The sequence below is a fragment of the Mixophyes fleayi genome, chromosome 12, assembly GCF_038048845.1.
Source record: "Mixophyes fleayi isolate aMixFle1 chromosome 12, aMixFle1.hap1, whole genome shotgun sequence".
Lineage (NCBI taxonomy): Eukaryota > Metazoa > Chordata > Amphibia > Anura > Limnodynastidae > Mixophyes > Mixophyes fleayi.
The window spans coordinates 83,220,967-83,240,232 of NC_134413.1; the positions used below are offsets into that span (position 1 = coordinate 83,220,967).

Consider the following 19,266-nt stretch of genomic DNA (forward strand, 5'->3'; position numbering starts at 1 on the left):
TTCCCTGCACCCCTTTATCTCTGATAACCCCAGATAACTAAATCCCACTAATCCTCTGTAATAAATGTATGTCTTCATTTAGATGATGTGTAACTGCCCACATATACCCCCCATGCAGTATAATCAGTGTCCTCCATACTCACCAGACCCGGATGTAGATCTATATATCTATATATAGTAGATAATGTCTGAGAGCCTGTGGCCACGCCCCCCGTGCAGCGTCACTGGGTCTGTATCGGTCACGCCCACACTGTGTCTGGGGACTACAGGACCCCCCCTCACCCACTTTCTCTACTGGGTGACGGGGAATGGGCACAGCGGGAGAGAGATGAGGGGGGAATCTGTTCTTTTAATCAATAAATGTTATCACGAGTAAAATTAACACTTACTATTGCTGTATTGTCCTCAGTGCAGGACAGCGGCGGCCATTTTCCCTTAGTCTACCTGACAATATAGAACAGTGACGCTGCGGAGGGGGCGTGGCCACCTGCTCCCTCAGGCGCCATCTTAGAACCTGGAGAGCTGCCATCAGTCCTCTATATACAACAACTACATCCGGCAGCAGCTACTAAGTGCTCCCCCCAGTGTCTGCAGTGAGGGGGGTTACTCAGAGACAGGTAATAACTGGGCCCTGTGCTGTGAGCAGGTGAGGGCAGTGTGCAAATAACATTTCATGTGTCAGCTCTGTGTTATATTCTGCCATGGGACAGTGTAAGTAGGTTAGTGAGCCTAGAGAAACATTGGATGGATGTTAGTGAAGATTAAACATTGACTATGGGTGAGCTAGTAAATGGGCACTGTGTATGTATATCATTGATTAATCATAAGGAGGTCTATTTTGGATCTTATTATCACCTTTTAACTCTTTATCGCCGCTTATCTTAGTTTTGCTGCTATTTATTAGATATTTATTTTAATTAGGAGTGCAGTGCACCTCTGTATATCATTATAAATGTGCTAATCCTTTCATAGTGGTATGTGTTTTTTATGGACTTCTGAGACAGTTTGTCATGTTTGGGTTTTGCAACTGTCTAGAGACAGGTAATCTTATGGTAACCCATTCAATGCTCAGTGACCAAAATGTCTGTTGAGCCTGAAAGACAAGAGGAGGTAATTATACTTGCTGGTAGAGTCCCTATGCAAGTGATGACAGATGAATGTGACTTTCAAGTTCAATTGCGTTCAGAGTTAGATTATAGAATTGTAATATACTGATGGTAAACATTGAATAGAAAACCTCAGACGTAGTGATGCCGCTAGCAGCAATGTAAGAAGGTGTTACACCCCTCTGGGCTGATTTATGTGCAGACTGCACGAAGCACCTGGATTGGTTAGAGGGACAGGAGGCTGGATTACCTCCTGCCCAGCTAGTGTCCCAAAACTGTATTTAAAGAGCCCTGTGTTACACTGAAATGTATCATACCATCTGTAACTTCTGGAAAGATCACTCGTACCACAAACTGGAGTGTAACTGTCCTTATCGGGACTATTTGAGCTAATAAAACATCACTGCTTCAAGATCCTGTTTTGACACCTACTTACCTGCGGCAATTCCTGTGACCTACAGATTAGACCAATCTAATTCGTTATTTGACTCTTCTGAGGTTGGGACCCAGCATCCAGTACCACCACTCTGCCTGCTATCTTGCAAATTATTATGCATAAAGCCATAACTTTGCCTTACTCTCAATACATCCTTGTTATTTCTCCTTGAAGATGCAATGTGTTGTCTTCTGTCTAGATTAACATAATTTACTCTTCACTGATTTGATACCATTTTTATATTCATTCTTCTTATGTTGAGTGATACAATTTATAGTTTGTTCCTGTTTTGTTGTTGTTCATGCGTAGTAAAACAGTATGGCTGTACCTTTCAACTATCCTGATTCCATCTGCACAGTCCCGAATTTGGGAGACTGTCCTGTTCAGCCAGGAACTTGAGGATCAGTTGGAAGGTATTTTCCACTGTTCACTTTTTTTAAATGCTGCACGAACCAGGGTGGCTGGTAGATAATGTAAGGAAAGAGGAGAGGGACATGGAGGTGGTTGGAGGGAGGCGTTACCCATACCCTCTATACTGCTGACCACACCCTCGATGGTGCTGATAACAATAGGCCCTTCATAATTCTCAGGTCCACGCCAACGTGGCCCTTAATCTTTCCTGTGTCCGGGCCCTGTATAAGGCTGAGGTAATATCTCCGTATAATAATATATCAGACAGCGGGAATTACCCCCATAGAGTTACCCCATGTTTATGTGCAGCCTCTCGGCCATCAGGGCTTCATACATGCGGCTGAGCTCTCCCATCAGCTGCTACATAATCCTCATTGTGCTCCGTGCTGCAGTCAGCAGAAGGCTGTTAGTAATAGCAGAGCTGGTTATTATAATGACAGAGCTGTGAGAGACTTAATACCCAGACCAGCTACACCCCATACACCACAGAGGGGCTCACACACCATGACTAGCCCCCATCCCCTCCTCCTACCTCCATTACCCCACATCCCCCCTACTGTAACCTCCTACCCAACCACCCCTCACCAAGTGCTACTAACACATAGCTTGTCTAGTGCTGGAGACTAGTCCCCATCCCCCTCCTTCTACCCCTATTACCCCACATCCCCCCTACTATCACCTCCTACCCAACCACCCCCTCACCAAGTGCCACTAACACAAAGCTTGTCTAGTGCTGGAGACTAGCCCCACCCCCTCCTTCCACCCCCCATTACCCCACATCCCCCTACTTTCCACAGTCCAGTGTCGGTGTGCATTACGTCCGATGCTTTTTGGGTGATGTGAGGTTTGCATGTAGCTGCTATGACGTTCAAAACCATTCTCTTAAGCTTCCACTGTACAGTTTTTGTGCTTACATTATTGCCAGTGGAAGTTCAGAAATCAGCAGAACGTTGGCGCTTTTGCGCACCATGCGCCCTAGCAGTCATTGACCCCCGCTCTGTGACTTTGCATGGTCTTCCTCTTCGTGGCTGAGTTGCTGTTGTTCCTAAAGGCTTCCACTTACTAATAATATCACAGTTGGGATGAAATTTCACGAACCGTCTTATTGCAAAGGTGGCATCCTATCACAGTATCACCCTTGAAGTCCCTGAGCTCTTCAGAACGACCCATTTTGTATCACAAATGTTTGCAAGTGGATTAGATTATGTACAAAAGTCTCTGATGTACGTTTTCTGTGTATTTTTGAAGTTAGTCACAATAGGTGTCACTCACCGGACTGTGAGTGCTTCTTCCCGGACTATTAGGAACCGTGGACGTCCTCTATCCTGAGGGACTGCGCATGCGCAGCCCTTTCCAAACCTTCAGTGTATGTTCCTTTAACTTAATTGGCAGATCAGGCAACCTCCCTATATTAAGCACCTGTGGTCAACACCACGTTGCCTGATCTTGGAGTCTCATTCCCCATGAGTCTCTGAAGGTGTTCCTGTGTTTCCTCGTTTTTTCAGCCCAGCTGATTCCTGTGGTTTCCAAACCACTTCTACCTCTGTGGTTTCCAAACCACTTCTACTACTGTGGTTCCCATACCACTTCTACCATCTACTGTATCATCGTGACTGTGAGCTGATTCCTATCCGCTGCCTCCGTGCACTACAGTCTTCTAACCACTTCAACTCTACCTTGTATCATTGGGACTGTTAGCTGATGCCTATCCGCTGCCTCCGTGCACTACAGTCTTTCATTCACATCCACTCACCTGTTCATGATTGTGACTGCCAGCTGATTCCTATCCGCTGCCTCCGTGCACTACAGGCTTCAACCTGCAACTCGTCTGTGTTTCATCATCGTGACTGTTTGGCTGATTCCTATCCGCTGCCTCCGTGCACTACAGTCTTCAACCTGCAACTCGTCTGTGTTTCATCATCGTGACTGCTAGCTGATCCCTATCCGCTGCCTCCGTGCACTACAGTCTTCAACCTGCAACCCGTCTGTGTTTCATCGTGACTGTTTAGCTGATTCCTATCCGCTGCCTCTGTGCGCTTCAGTCTTCAGTCCTTGTCAACTCTCCCGTGTTTCCTTGAGTCTGCTGCCACTATTGCTACCCGCTACTCTCCGTGATCAACTGTTCCAGTTCAACTCTGCTCTGGTGTCCCATCGTTACTGCACCTGCTGGTTGCTATTGGCTACCTCCGTGTTCCCGCAGAGACCCGCTGCTGTTACTTCTCAGCGCTACGCATCCATCTACTGCTGATCCGCTCTCCACGCCTTCCTGGGTTCCCTGCTGGTCTACCTACCTGTGCGCTGCACCTGCTAGACCACCGCTTCACCCATCCAGGGACTTTGCATCCTGCCGGCCTCCTGCCGTTCAGGTATCTCTGCACTTCTGTCTGACTGCCTTCTCCTGAACCACGGTATGCATACTTCCCATTGACTGTGCTGTGTATTGCATACCTTGCTGGACTGTGTTGGTTCTCCTCTGGAGTGTACTATCCGCTGAGTCTATTGCCATCATTGACTGTGTTATCTCATGCTGGATTACTTCAAGAGACTTTCTATATTGGCAGTGTTGTTCAGTCATTTATACATTTATATTGTGCATATTACTGTGGATCAAAGTCAAGGTGCCCGTGTATATATTGTGTTGCAGTCTCTCCCCGTGCACCTCCTCACATATATATTCAGTGGTACAACTTGCTAGTGGCAGACCACTGACCCCTGTTTCCAGTTTCACCTGCTCCAGTATCCTCTCACATAGCAGTGGTACAACTTGCTAACGCAGACCACTGACTCCCCGGATACCTCCATTTGGATTCCATTCCTTCACTCAGACAGCGGTACAACTTGCTATCCGCAGACCGCTGACTCTCATCACCTCCTCGTTTCTGTTGGACATTCCTCCTCACTATAGCAGTGGTACAACTTGCTACCGCAGACCACTGACTACCTTCACGTGTCCTTTGTCCATACAGTTCCTCGTGTATTACTACCTCCATATTGCCAGTGCTGCTAGTCATAGACTTTCCTGAGCATCTCATCATCTGCTATTTCCTGTTCCGTGATCACCCTGCTACCAGAGTACCATATTACCACCTATACTGCTCTGGTAAGCCTATCACCTGGTGATCCCTGGGTAAAGACTCCTAGTGCCCGTGACAGTAAGATCAGGCCATGACAGACCCAGATACGGAACCTACTGCTAAAGAGATGCTGCAGCATCTGGTCAGCCGTGTGGAGCAACAGGATGCTCGCCAACAGCTGTTACTTCAATGTTACCAATCATTAACCTCCCAAGGAACATCTGGACAGACTGTTACAGCTAATATTGAAGCTCCTGTGCTTTCCTCCGTTTCCCCAGTGCCATCCCAGGTGTCTACAGCTCCTACGCTTCACCTGCCTACTCCGTCAAAATATGACGGGGACCCCAAAACTTGTAGAGGTTTCCTTAACCAATGTTCAGTCCATTTTGAACTCCAACCTCAAAATTTTTCTACCCATCGTTCCAGAGTGGCCTATCTTATCTCATTGTTTTCGGGACAAGCCCTGGCTTGGGCCTCCCCCCTGTGGGAAAGAAACGATCCAATTCTACAAGATAGTGCCAAATTCATTTCCACGTTCCGAAGTGTGTTCGATGAACCAGGTCGTGTGACCTCCGCTGCTTCCAGCATTCTTCGTTTGCGACAAGGCTCCCATACAGTAGGACAGTATGTCATTCAATTTAGGATCTTAGCCTCTGAACTTCAGTGGAACACTGAAGCATTAGTTGCCGCCTTCTGGCAGGGGCTCTCCGATAAAATTAAAGATGCACTGACTACCCAAGAGCTTCCTTCGTCACTAGAAGATTTGATCTCTCTTTGCCATCGTGTAGATATGAGATTTCGTGAAAGAGAGTCTGAGAAAACAACAGCTGTCAAAGCACCTCTTCGTTTAAACCCTCAATTTCGTCCAGCTCCATCCTCTGTGATTCCCATGGAGATAGGACGTTCCAAATTATCTTCAGAGGAAAGGAAACGAAGAGTAAAGAATAGACTCTGTATCTATTGTGCTGATTCCACGCATATGCTCAGCTCTTGCCCTAAGAGATCGGGAAATGCCAGGCCCTAACTAGTTCTGGAGAGGTGAAGTTAGGGTCCCTGGAGTCCTCTCCATTGTCTATGAAATCTAAAGTCTGCGCTTTTGATGTTACGATTTCCTTTGCTACCAAATCCTTTGAGTCACAGGCATTGATTGATTCCGGAGCAGCAGGAAATTTCATTTCTAAATCACTAGTGAATCAATGGTCCCTACCAGTGATCACTTTAAAAACACCCATTACTGTGACGGCTATAGATGGATCACGCCTCATCAATGGTCTCATCACCCAGAGTACGTCTCCAGTAACCCTTCAGATTGGTGTACTACACCATGAAGAAATTTCGTTTTTAATTCTTCCAGTTACGACAAGTCCGATTGTCTTAGGCCTTCCATGGCTTCAGTGTCACTCTCCCCAGATTGACTGGCGCACCCCTCAAGTTACGTCTTGGGGGTCTGAATGTCACCATCGTTGTCTCTCTCAAGTTATTCCTCTTAAAGTACAGCGATCTTCCATCTCATCTTCCTCCCCGGGACTCCCTCCTCAGTATGCTTCATTTGCCGATGTGTTTGATAAAGCTCAGTCTGAACGTCTTCCTCCTCATCGTTCTTGGGATTGTCCGATCGACCTTCTACCTGGCAAGACTCCTCCCAGGGGTCGGGTCTATCCTCTCTCGTTACCTGAAACTCAAGCCACATCTGAGTACATACAGGAGAATCTCCAGCGTGGGTTCATTCGACCTTCCACCTCTCCCGCTGGAGCTGGGTTCTTCTTCGTCAAAAAGAAGGATGGATCATTACGCCCTTGTATAGATTTTCGTGGACTCAACGCCATTACTATCAAGAATCGGTATCCCATTCCGCTGATCACTGAGCTATTTGATCGCATCAAGGGAGCTCGGATATTTACTAAGTTGGATCTTCGTGGTGCTTACAATTTAATTAGAATCCGTTCCGGTGACGAATGGAAGACCGCGTTTAACACCAGAGATGGGCATTACGAATATTTAGTAATGCCCTTCGGGCTGTGTAATGCCCCCGCTGTTTTCCAGGGTTTCATCAATGAGATCTTTCGGGACTTATTATATGTATGTGTCGTTGTCTACCTAGACGACATATTGATCTTCTCACAGGACCTGCCTTCTCATCACCAACATGTGGCAGAGGTCCTCTCCAGACTACGGAAAAACTCGTTGTTCTGTAAATTGGAAAAATGTTCATTCGAGTTACCCCAGATTCCATTCTTGGGGTATATAGTTTCCGGAGTTGGCCTGAAGATGGATCCAGACAAAGTAAATGCTGTACTACATTGGCCTCAGCCAACTACTCTTCGTGCCATCCAGCGTTTCTTAGGTTTTGCCAATTACTATAGACGCTTCATTCAAGACTTTTCATCCATTGCATCTCCCATTGTGGCCCTAACTCGGAAAGGGGCTAATACTAAGCAATGGTCATCTGAGGCTCTCCAAGCCTTTCAAATCCTCAAAGAGGCCTTCTCGTCTGCTCCCATTCTGCGACAGCCTGATGTGACACTCCCCTTCTTCCTAGAAGTAGATGCCTCTAATGTGGGCTTAGGAGCTATTCTCTCCCAACGCTCGGAGCAACAAAAATTACATCCTTGTGCCTTCTACTCTCGGGGTCTTCTGCCCGCAGAGAAAAATTATACTATCGGGGACAAGGAGTTGCTGGCCATCAAAGCTGCATTAGAGGAATGGAGATACTTGTTGGAAGGAGCTCGCCATCCGGTGACGATCTTCACGGATCATAAGAACTTGTCATATTTGCAATCTGCTCAATGCTTGAACCCTCGTCAAGCAAGATGGTCTCTTTTCTTTTCCCGTTTTGAATTAATTATAACCTTCAAACCAGCCGCTAAGAACAAGAAAGCTGACGCTCTATCTCGAGCTTTTGTGACGTCCTCTGATGTAGAAGAGGTTCCCAACCATGCTATTCTAGACCCCAAATGTATTTCTCTGGCTGCTTCATCCACCAAAATGCTACCATTTGGGAAGACCCTTGTGCCTCCTACTCTGAGGAGGAAAATCCTTTCGTGGTTCCATGCCTCTCGTTTTTCTGGACACGCCGGTGAACACAAGACCTTTGAGATTCTCTCTCGTAGTTACTGGTGGCCTTCAATGAGGAGAGACGTCAAAGAGTTTATTGCTTCCTGTGATTTATGTTCTCAGTTCAAATCCTCCCGCAGAACTCCAGCAGGGTTGCTGCGACCACTACCCATTCCGTCCAAGCCTTGGACCCATATTAGTATGGATTTCGTTACTGATTTGCCACCAAGTAAGAATCACAATACTATTTGGGTAGTGGTAGACAGATTTTCGAAGATGGCCCATTTCGTCCCTCTGTCCGGTTTACCTTCCTCGTCTACTCTGGCTGAACATTTCATTAAAGAAATCTTCCGCATCCATGGATGTCCGTCTGAGATTGTGTCGGATAGAGGAGTACAATTCGTTTCCAGATTCTGGCGGGCCCTTTGTAAAACCTTGGGCATACGATTAGCACTCTCATCGTCTTACCATCCGCAATCTAACGGACAAACGGAACGAGTCAATCAAGATCTTGAGACTTTTATTAGGATGTTCTCTTCAGCCAACCAAGACAACTGGGTAGAATTGCTCCCTTGGGCTGAATTCGCCCATAACAACATGTACCATGAGTCATCATCCAAAACTCCATTCTTTGTGGTCTACGGTCACCATCCGTCGTTTCCGGAATTTCCTGCCCTCCCGCCCACCCAAGTTCCTGCTGTGGAGACTGCTTGTCAGACCTTCAAAAATATCTGGTCTCAGGTCAAAACCTGTTTAAAGAAGACATCTAACAAATATAAGTCTTTCGCAGATAAGAAGAGGCGGGCTATTCCACCACTAAAAATTGGAGATCGTGTCTGGTTATCTACCAAAAATATTCGTTTGAAGGTTCCATCTATGAAATTCGCCCCTCGTTTTATTGGTCCATATAGGATCATTCAAGTTATCAATCCAGTATGTGTTAAACTTCTTCTTCCTAAGAATCTTCGGATCTCCAATGCCTTCCATGTGTCCTTGCTCAAACCTCTCATCATCAACCGTTTCTCGACTCCTTCCTCAGCACCGCAGCCAGTTCAAGTTCATCAGGAGGAGGATTTCGAGATTACTGAGGTATTGGATGCAAAAATTTCGCGAGGAGTCCTCCGTTTCCTCGTTCATTGGAAGGGCTTTGGTCCTGAAGAGCGTTCATGGATCAAAGCTGAAGATCTTAATGCTCCTGCCCTTCTGAAGAAGTTTTATTCCAAAAATCCGGACAAGCCCGGTTCCAGGCGTTCTGTGCCCACCTTTAAAAGGGGGGGTACTGTCACTCACCGGACTGTGAGTGCTTCTTCCCGGACATTTAGGAACCGTGGCCGTCCTCCATCCTGAGGGACTGCGCATGCGCAGCCCTTGCTATACCTCCAGTGTATGTTCCTTTAACTTAATTGGCAGATCAGGCAACCTCCCTATATTAAGCACCTGTGGTCAACACCACGTTGCCTGATCTTGGAGTCTCATTCCCCATGAGTCTCTGAAGGTGTTCCTGTGTTTCCTCGTTTTTTCAGCCCAGCTGATTCCTGTGGTTTCCAAACCACTTCTACCTCTGTGGTTTCCAAACCACTTCTACTACTGTGGTTCCCATACCACTTCTACCATCTACTGTATCATCGTGACTGTGAGCTGATTCCTATCCGCTGCCTCCGTGCACTACAGTCTTCTAACCACTTCAACTCTACCTTGTATCATTGGGACTGTTAGCTGATGCCTATCCGCTGCCTCCGTGCACTACAGTCTTTCATTCACATCCACTCACCTGTTCATGATTGTGACTGCCAGCTGATTCCTATCCGCTGCCTCCGTGCACTACAGGCTTCAACCTGCAACTCGTCTGTGTTTCATCATCGTGACTGTTTGGCTGATTCCTATCCGCTGCCTCCGTGCACTACAGTCTTCAACCTGCAACTCGTCTGTGTTTCATCATCGTGACTGCTAGCTGATCCCTATCCGCTGCCTCCGTGCACTACAGTCTTCAACCTGCAACCCGTCTGTGTTTCATCGTGACTGTTTAGCTGATTCCTATCCGCTGCCTCTGTGCGCTTCAGTCTTCAGTCCTTGTCAACTCTCCCGTGTTTCCTTGAGTCTGCTGCCACTATTGCTACCCGCTACTCTCCGTGATCAACTGTTCCAGTTCAACTCTGCTCTGGTGTCCCATCGTTACTGCACCTGCTGGTTGCTATTGGCTACCTCCGTGTTCCCGCAGAGACCCGCTGCTGTTACTTCTCAGCGCTACGCATCCATCTACTGCTGATCCGCTCTCCACGCCTTCCTGGGTTCCCTGCTGGTCTACCTACCTGTGCGCTGCACCTGCTAGACCACCGCTTCACCCATCCAGGGACTTTGCATCCTGCCGGCCTCCTGCCGTTCAGGTATCTCTGCACTTCTGTCTGACTGCCTTCTCCTGAACCACGGTATGCATACTTCCCATTGACTGTGCTGTGTATTGCATACCTTGCTGGACTGTGTTGGTTCTCCTCTGGAGTGTACTATCCGCTGAGTCTATTGCCATCATTGACTGTGTTATCTCATGCTGGATTACTTCAAGAGACTTTCTATATTGGCAGTGTTGTTCAGTCATTTATACATTTATATTGTGCATATTACTGTGGATCAAAGTCAAGGTGCCCGTGTATATATTGTGTTGCAGTCTCTCCCCGTGCACCTCCTCACATATATATTCAGTGGTACAACTTGCTAGTGGCAGACCACTGACCCCTGTTTCCAGTTTCACCTGCTCCAGTATCCTCTCACATAGCAGTGGTACAACTTGCTAACGCAGACCACTGACTCCCCGGATACCTCCATTTGGATTCCATTCCTTCACTCAGACAGCGGTACAACTTGCTATCCGCAGACCGCTGACTCTCATCACCTCCTCGTTTCTGTTGGACATTCCTCCTCACTATAGCAGTGGTACAACTTGCTACCGCAGACCACTGACTACCTTCACGTGTCCTTTGTCCATACAGTTCCTCGTGTATTACTACCTCCATATTGCCAGTGCTGCTAGTCATAGACTTTCCTGAGCATCTCATCATCTGCTATTTCCTGTTCCGTGATCACCCTGCTACCAGAGTACCATATTACCACCTATACTGCTCTGGTAAGCCTATCACCTGGTGATCCCTGGGTAAAGACTCCTAGTGCCCGTGACAATAGGCCTGATTCATTAAGGAAGTTTGGCAAGAAATTGAGTAGGTTTTCTTACCTAAGTTTTGTGGACAAAACCATGTTATAATGCAAGGGGTGCAAATTAGTTTATTATTTTGCACATAAGGAAAATACTGGCTGTTTTTCATGAAGCACACAAATACTTGATAGCTTATTTGTAGACTGAAATTTAAAGTTGATACTTCGCGCTACATAGAAAACCAAGTTAACTACTGTCTGTTTTTTGTTTTGCACATAATTTGCACCCCTTGCATTGTAACATGGTTTTGTCCAGGAGACTACTTACTTCCGCTCCTGCAGTTTAGGTCCTTGAATGAGACTTGTTCTCTGAGGAAGTCGCCCAGCAGTGTTGAAACATTGTGAGACTTGTGTTGGATGGGTGCAGATTACTATTTCAACCACAGAGCTGTTCTAAAAAGCAGTCTTCTCAGACACCCCACCCACTGGAGGTCCTAAATTATTTATTACTTATTTTATAACACACTACGAGGTCCGTCATCAGAACATATCGGGCAGCAGGGTCCAGCACCCACAACAGATGTGCCTCCAGACTGGCTGATCTGCTGCTGTTTCCACCTCTACATCATACTTGCCGACTTTCTGAAGATGGCGTCCGGTAGCTATCTGGGGGAGGTGAGTGTTTTGGGGGTGGGGCTATGCAAATTGTGCCATCCTGGCCAAATGCCGCGATTCCCTGAGAATCGCACCATTTTGGCTCTAATTATGGGGAAATACGTATCTTATGCAAAGAAAACTCTCTTACATCCAACTCTACATGAGACCCTCAGTGTTTAACATTTTAATATCTTACATGTCTGCTCTGTGACGTTTATAATGATTATTATATTTATTCCTAAACAGTTGAGCTGTGAGGAACCAGAGAATCTTTTACTAGAAGTCAACTGAAGGTGAAACCCGATCTGTGTAAATCACTGATTCCCTGAGGATGGACAAGGACAGGAGTGAGAGGATATTAAATCTCACCCTGGAGATCATCTACCTGCTGACTGGAGAGGTGAGGGATTCTGGGAATGTCACAGTGACACCATTCTTACTGCTATAAATAAAACAGGGACATGACTGGAGAGGTGAGAGGGATTCTGGGAATGTCACAGTGACACCATTCTTACTGCTATAAATAAAACAGGGACATGACTGGAGAGGTGAGGGATTCTGGGAATGTCACAGTGACATCATTCTTAAAGCTATAAATAAAACAGGGACATAACTGGAGAGGTGAGAGGGATTCTGGGAATGTCACAGTGACATCATTCTTACTGCTATAAATAAAACAGGGACATGACTGGAGAGGTGAGGGATTCTGGGAATGTCACAGTGACATCATTCTTACTGCTATAAATAAAACAGGGACATGACTGGAGAGGTGAGGGATTCTGGGAGAGAGGCTCTTTGACCGTGGTTACAAAGACCCACATGACTCCAGCCTTGCAGAAATACTAGGACAATTTCCAAATCTACTTTGTATATCGAGAGTGTGCATTAGGATGTGGCCTGCAATATAATTTGTGCCCATTTGCTTCTGTGAGATCCCCTATAGCAACAATTATATAAAATGTTATATAGCATCGGGCTCATTTTGTGTTTGTGGTTACAGCAATATCGCCTTACAGTCTGAGATAGAAGTATCAGTCCCACAATCTTTAGATGTTGGAATATATTGTATTGGCCACAGTATGTTGTTTTTTCCTATCACTAACTGGAACTTATAGCTTTTGTGGAATTTTTAGATGTAACAAAGTGCTGCTATCGTGTCTTGCCTTTTCTCTCACTAGCGGGGTTTAACCTGCTGCAACTGCTAATTATAAGCACATGTTCTCTCCTTATTTATGCCTGCCCCCCTCAGTCCCCCTTTGCTGGTCATTGATGTTTCTGTTCTCAATTGTTACTCCTGTTACTGCTCCTGTTTCCTGGGACTGCTGCTAGCCGACATCCTGGTTTCTTTCCACTCGGCCTGTTCACCTGCAGAAGCCGTATTCTTTGTTGTTACCTGCTTTCAGTCTCACCCAGAGATGTATTGTTCAGTGTCTGCAATATTCGGTTTGCACCGTTTTCTGCACTATCTGGATCATATTTGCTCAATAAATGATATTTGTTTTCACCATACTCCAGGCTCCATAGCTGTCATTTCCAGCTCTCAGCATAGTAGTGTGACAATGAGACAGTTATATGTAGGATAGGGACTGTATTAAAATAGAACATTATTGTTTATTTTACACAATTAATCCTTAAAAATATTCCAAATATGTGGATATTCATTTACCTTGATATCTCTCGCCATACACAGGATTACACAGTAGTGATAAAGAGATCTGGTGAGTGTGTGACACCCAGGAGCCGCCCCTGTGTGTCAGGAGGATTGAGCAGGACCCAGAGCCCCATCACGGTGCCTGAACCTCACTCACTGATACGTGAGGGAATCAATGACCAGAAGATCCTGGAACTGACCAACAAGATCATTCAGCTGGTGACTGGAGAGGTGACTGCTGGGAATGGGACATTATACAGTAACTCCAGAGGATGTGTCTGGATGATGACTGTGTCATTGTGTTATCAGGTTCCTATAAAGTGTGAGGAGGAGTGGGAGAATTTAGTGGGGCCTAAGGGTCTGTATGAGGACGTGAGGATGGAGAATCACCGGATCCTCACATCACTGGGTAAGAGGAGACTTTAATTTATTGTAAAGTGGAGCAGTTTTGAGGGCCACCTAGATACACATCATCTGATAATCACATGTAAACAATGTAATCAGTCACTGTGTGTTTCTTACAGATGGATCCAGTAACAGAAATACCCCAGAGAGATATCTCCATCCTCTTTATTCACAGGATTGTACACAGGAAAATCCCAGTATCCCACAGGAGTATCAGGTAGATGACATTTTAGGGTCTCGCAAAATCCCCAAATGACTTTTCATTATATGATCTGTGCAAAGCTGTGTGGATCTTATACACTGATATGTTTCTGTTTCATATCAATTTATTAATTCAGATATTATTAATTATGATATTTTTATTGTTTTTTGGGCTATTTAGGATGATGTCCTGACTGATATTAAAGTAGAAATTTTAGAGGGAGAGGAAGAGACGTATGTGAGGGGTGATCGGCAGTGTAAGGAGGAGGAAATCCCTACAGATATCAGCACAGGTGAGTAATAAACACAGAGAAACTCACTATTACAATCTCTTATTCTATTCCCTTCTCTGTCAGTACAAACTAATGAGGAAAACATATCTGTCCAGTGGGGGAGTCAGCAGCCATCAGCCCATATTAGACTCCTGTTCTCCTCCTCCCATCATATCATATCATTGTGTGCTACCAGCCCAGAGATCTGACCAGTCTCCTCCTCACATCATATCATTGTGTGCTACCAGCCCAGAGATCTGACCAGTCTCCTCCTCACATCATATCATTGTGTGCTACCAGCCCAGAGATCTGACCAGTCTCCTCCTCACATCATATCATTGTGTGCTACCAGCCCAGAGATCTGACCAGTCTCCTCCTCACATCATATCATTGTGTGCTACCAGCCCAGAGATCTGACCAGTCTCCTCCTCACATCATATCATTGTGTGCTACCAGCCCAGAGATCTGACCAGTCTCTTCCTCACATCATATCACTGTGTGCTACCAGCCCAGAGATCTGACCAGCCTCCTCCTCACACTGTCTGGCGTATGAACCTCCTGTACACTACATCCTGTTACAGTATCCATAATCCTCTCTATGTACTACCACATGTGACATTACCCATTAATTTCCTTGTTAAAATTTGGTCCTCAGTTAGCTGTATATTATCCCTGTAATACTAATGTAAAATATGAGATTATTCACCTCCCTCTAAGATCGCAAACTCCACCATTTAACGCAAACGCCACCTTTTCGCACACACGGAAATATAACCTTACACCTGTCATTGCACAATAGCTCCCCTCCAATCTACGTGCTTGAATGTTCCAAAGGCGACTGAAGAATATTAAGATAAATAAAGCTCCAGGTCCAGATGACATACACCCAAGGGTTCTTATGGAGCTAAACTCAGAAATAGCTAGATCGCTATTCTTAATTTTCATAGATTCAATCTCATTAGGCTCAGTACCAACGGATTGGCGAATAGCAGATGTGGTGCCATTGTTTACAAAGGGGACAAGATCACAACCAGGGAATTATAGACCTGTAAGCCTGACATCAATAGTGGGGAAACTACTGGAAGGTATATTAAGGGATAGTATTCAGGATTAATGGTGCGCAATAAGATTATTAGTGGGAATCAGCATGGATTTGTGAGGGATAGGTCATGTCAAACTAATCTAATTAGTTTCTATGAGGAAGTTAGTGGGAACTTAGACTAGGGCAGCACAGTAGATGTGGTCTACTTAGATTTTGCAAAGGCCTTTAATACAGGGCCACACAAGAGGTTGGTTTATAAAATAAGGGAACTGGGTCTAGGAAACAACATTTGTACTTGGATCGAAAACTGGTTAGAGAATTGGGAACAGAGAGTTGTGATAAATGGAACATTTTCTTATTGGTCAAAAGTTTTAAGTGGAGTACCTCAAGGTTCCGTGCTGGGGCCACTCCTTTTTAATATATTTATTAATGAACTTGGTGATGTTTAGAGAGTAAAGTTTCTATTTTTGCAGATGACCCTAAACTCTGTAAGGTAATAAAATCAAAGCAAGACGTAGCTTCTCTACAGAGGGACTTAAATAAACTGGAGGATTGGGCGGCCAACCGGATAATGAGGTTTAACATAGATAAATGTAAGGTTATGCATTTAGGGATCAAAAGCAAGAACGCAATCTATAAATTAAATTGAATTAATTTAGTAGAATCTATAATGGAAAAGGATTTGGGAGTGCTCGTAGACAGTAGACTTGGCAATAGTGCTCAATGTCAAACAGCAGCTGCAAGGGCAAATAAAGTATCGGCATGCATAAAAAGGGGCATAGATGCAAGGGAAGACAGTGTAATTTTGCCACTGTATAAATCGTTGGTCAGACCTCATCTTGAATATGCAGTACAGTTCTGGGCACCACTCTATAAAAAAGATAATTTGGAAGTAGAAAGGGTTCAGAGAAGGGCAACAAAATTGATAAAGGGTATGGAGTCATTAAGTTATGAGGAAAGGTTAGCCAGTTTAGGCATGTCTACTTTAGAAAAGAGGCGTCTAAGAGAAGATATGATTGCTATGTACAAATACACTAAGGGTCAATACAGAGAACTTTCATGGAAACTTTTTACCCCAAGGACTATACAAAGGACACGCCGTCACTCCCTAAGGTTAGAGGAGAGGAAATTTCCAAACCAGCAAAGGAAGGGATTCTTTACAGTAAGGGCAGTCAAGATATTGAATTCACTTCCAGGGAAGGTTGTGATGGCAGATTCAATAGATATGTTTAAGAAAGGGTTAGACAATTTTTTTGTGGAAACGTGTATCCAGGGATACGACCGTTTATTTTAAAGGAAGGCTAGTAGTAGATAAAGGGGAAAAATAGGACTGCAATATGGGGTCTGGTTAGATTTTCACAATTGAAACAGATTGGCGTTTGCTTACTGTGGATCTCCAACGATCCCTCAATTATATTTGAAATTGATCCAAATAGGTTGAACTTGATGGACTGGTGTCTTTTTTTTTTTTTCAACCTCATCAACTATGTTACTATGTTCTTTATCTGCTGATCTCACCCTGCTCTACCCTTATACTTTACTTTGTATTGTTGCCCATCTGTGCCCTGCTCCATTCTCTGCTCTGTGCAAGGACGTGAGACCTAAGAGTAGTGTAAACCCATATGCAGTGCTGCTAATTTAACCCACGATTACTCTACTTTTGAGGCTCTAGTGTTTGTCTGTGGGCAGAGTAGCTGGACAATGTAATTGGCTAATGAGGCATCCTATCCCAGGATGCTGGCTGGTCAGTGTCTAAAGTCTGCATTTTGGCTGGAGTTGTCCAATCTGGCTACAATCTACGTGTCACTGTGGCTGGGTCTATGCAGTGTGCTTGGTAATACACATTTATAATTATCATGAAGTGTTTGTAATTTGCAAATTGAAACTAAACAGGTGGAAACTTAGTATGGTAATGTTGTCATTATAATCAGTTAATCAATGTAAAATAAGATGTCTATTTCCATACATTTATTCTATTTCCAACAGATGGATGCAAACTCAGGAATATCTCAGAGGGGAAATTCAATGCATCTGCAGATTGTGTAATAGAAGATAACATCACACAAGATTCTCCAGGAGGAAACCCCAGTACCCTAAATTTACATCCAATGTACAGAGCAGATAAACCATTTGATCCCTCTAATCATGAGAAATATTCTCCTGATAACATGGATATTGTTACACATAGTACAGATCGAACAGATGATAAAGTAATTATATGTTCTAAGGGTAAGAAACGCTTTATGGTTAAATTATCTCTTTGTAAATATCAGACTGCTCAAACAGGTGAGAAACCATTTACATGTTCTGAGTGTGGGAAATGTTTTACATGTATCTAAACTTATTAGACATCAGGTAACTCACACAGGTGCAAAACCATTTACATGTTCTGAGTGTGGTAAATCTTTTACACATAAATCAAATCTTAATGGACATCAGAGAATTCACACAGGTGAGAAACCGTTTCCATGTTCTGAATGTGAAAAATCATTTATAAAAAAATCACATCTTATACATCAGAGTTCTGAGTGTGGGAACTCATTTACACAGACATTAAAACTTGTTGAGCATCAGAAAACCCACACAGGAGGAGAGTAATTGAATATGTAACACGTGTGCTGTGATACTAATATTGTAAAATCAGCCGATTGTATTAATCTAAATAAAAAAATATTACTGTCACTGTATGTGTGTATGTATACAATATGTGTGTGTATGTATATATGTGTGTATGTATATATACACAAGTTAACCCGTGCATGATACTCATGCATTCTAGTAAAATCAAGCTACTTAAGGTGTTAAAAAGGTTCTTGTCATCTTCATCGCCACACACACACACACGCCGCTAGGCTTTTATATATTAGATAATGCTAAGAATTTAGTAAGTCAGTGTAGTATATAACTCCGCCCAGCAGGTGGCGCGGCAACTTGAGCACTCTGTCACCCGGTAGTTTTTACACACGCACACACACACTAACACAGCATGTGTGTTAATGAGGTAAAATTACCTTACAAAAATGAGTTTGAGCCCTCAACTGGTAAATTTAGCCTTTACTACCCCTCCCACGGGGGAAAGGGGGATGATGGAAGTTGCCTGACTTCACTATTATAATTTTTTTGGTCAAATAATGTCAGTATACCAAATTTCAGGTCAATTGGATGAGCCCTTTCTGAGAAAATAGTTTTTTCCACACACTAACACACGCCGCTAGGCTTTTATATATTAGATAATGCTAAGAATTTAGTAGGTCAGTGTAGTATATAACTTCGCCCAGCAGGTGGCGCTGCAGCTTGAGCACTCTGTCACCCGGTAGTTTTTTCCACACACACTAACACACGCTGCTAGGCTTTTATATATTAGATATTTATTTTTTTAAACTGTGTTTAATAAACAGTCAGGGTACATCATAATATTGTGTCTTTCCGCTTCTTTGACTCCTTACTGCTGAAGCTGCCAATACTCTCCTGCTGGAGCCTGTGGCTCCGACCCTGTCCTGTGCTGGTCTCCCACGCATCCTCTGATTTTATCTGCAGCTGCCCAGGCTCCACACTGCTCCTGCCGAACAACTCCTCCATGCATGCTTCCACTGATGCCATCCACCGCTACTTTTTCCGCCGCTGGAGCTCCCCTAATGCCATCGGTCCTCTTCTACTGGAGCCCGTGGCTTCGATCTTGTCCCCTGCTCCTGATCCAACGCGCTCCCTCTGGATGCATCTGTAGTAGCCCGGGCTTTGCTCTGCTGCTGCTATCCTCATCACATGCTCCTGCTGATGCCATTAACCTTCATACCGCTCCGGGTCCACCTCTTT

General features: G+C 44.7%; 1 protein-coding gene across 1 annotated transcript; it reads left to right on the top strand.

Moving 5' to 3' along the window:
* Positions 1–12,128: 12,128 nt before the first annotated feature.
* Positions 12,129–18,065, top strand: LOC142108594 (gastrula zinc finger protein XlCGF66.1-like). The gene is made up of 6 exons (XM_075192379.1): positions 12,129–12,282; positions 13,573–13,764; positions 13,843–13,942; positions 14,058–14,155; positions 14,321–14,432; positions 17,440–18,065. Exons 1-6 carry the CDS (start codon positions 12,214–12,216, stop codon positions 17,790–17,792), a joined length of 924 nt encoding a protein of 307 aa, XP_075048480.1. The 5' UTR covers positions 12,129–12,213; the 3' UTR covers positions 17,793–18,065.
* Positions 18,066–19,266: the final 1,201 nt, after the last annotated feature.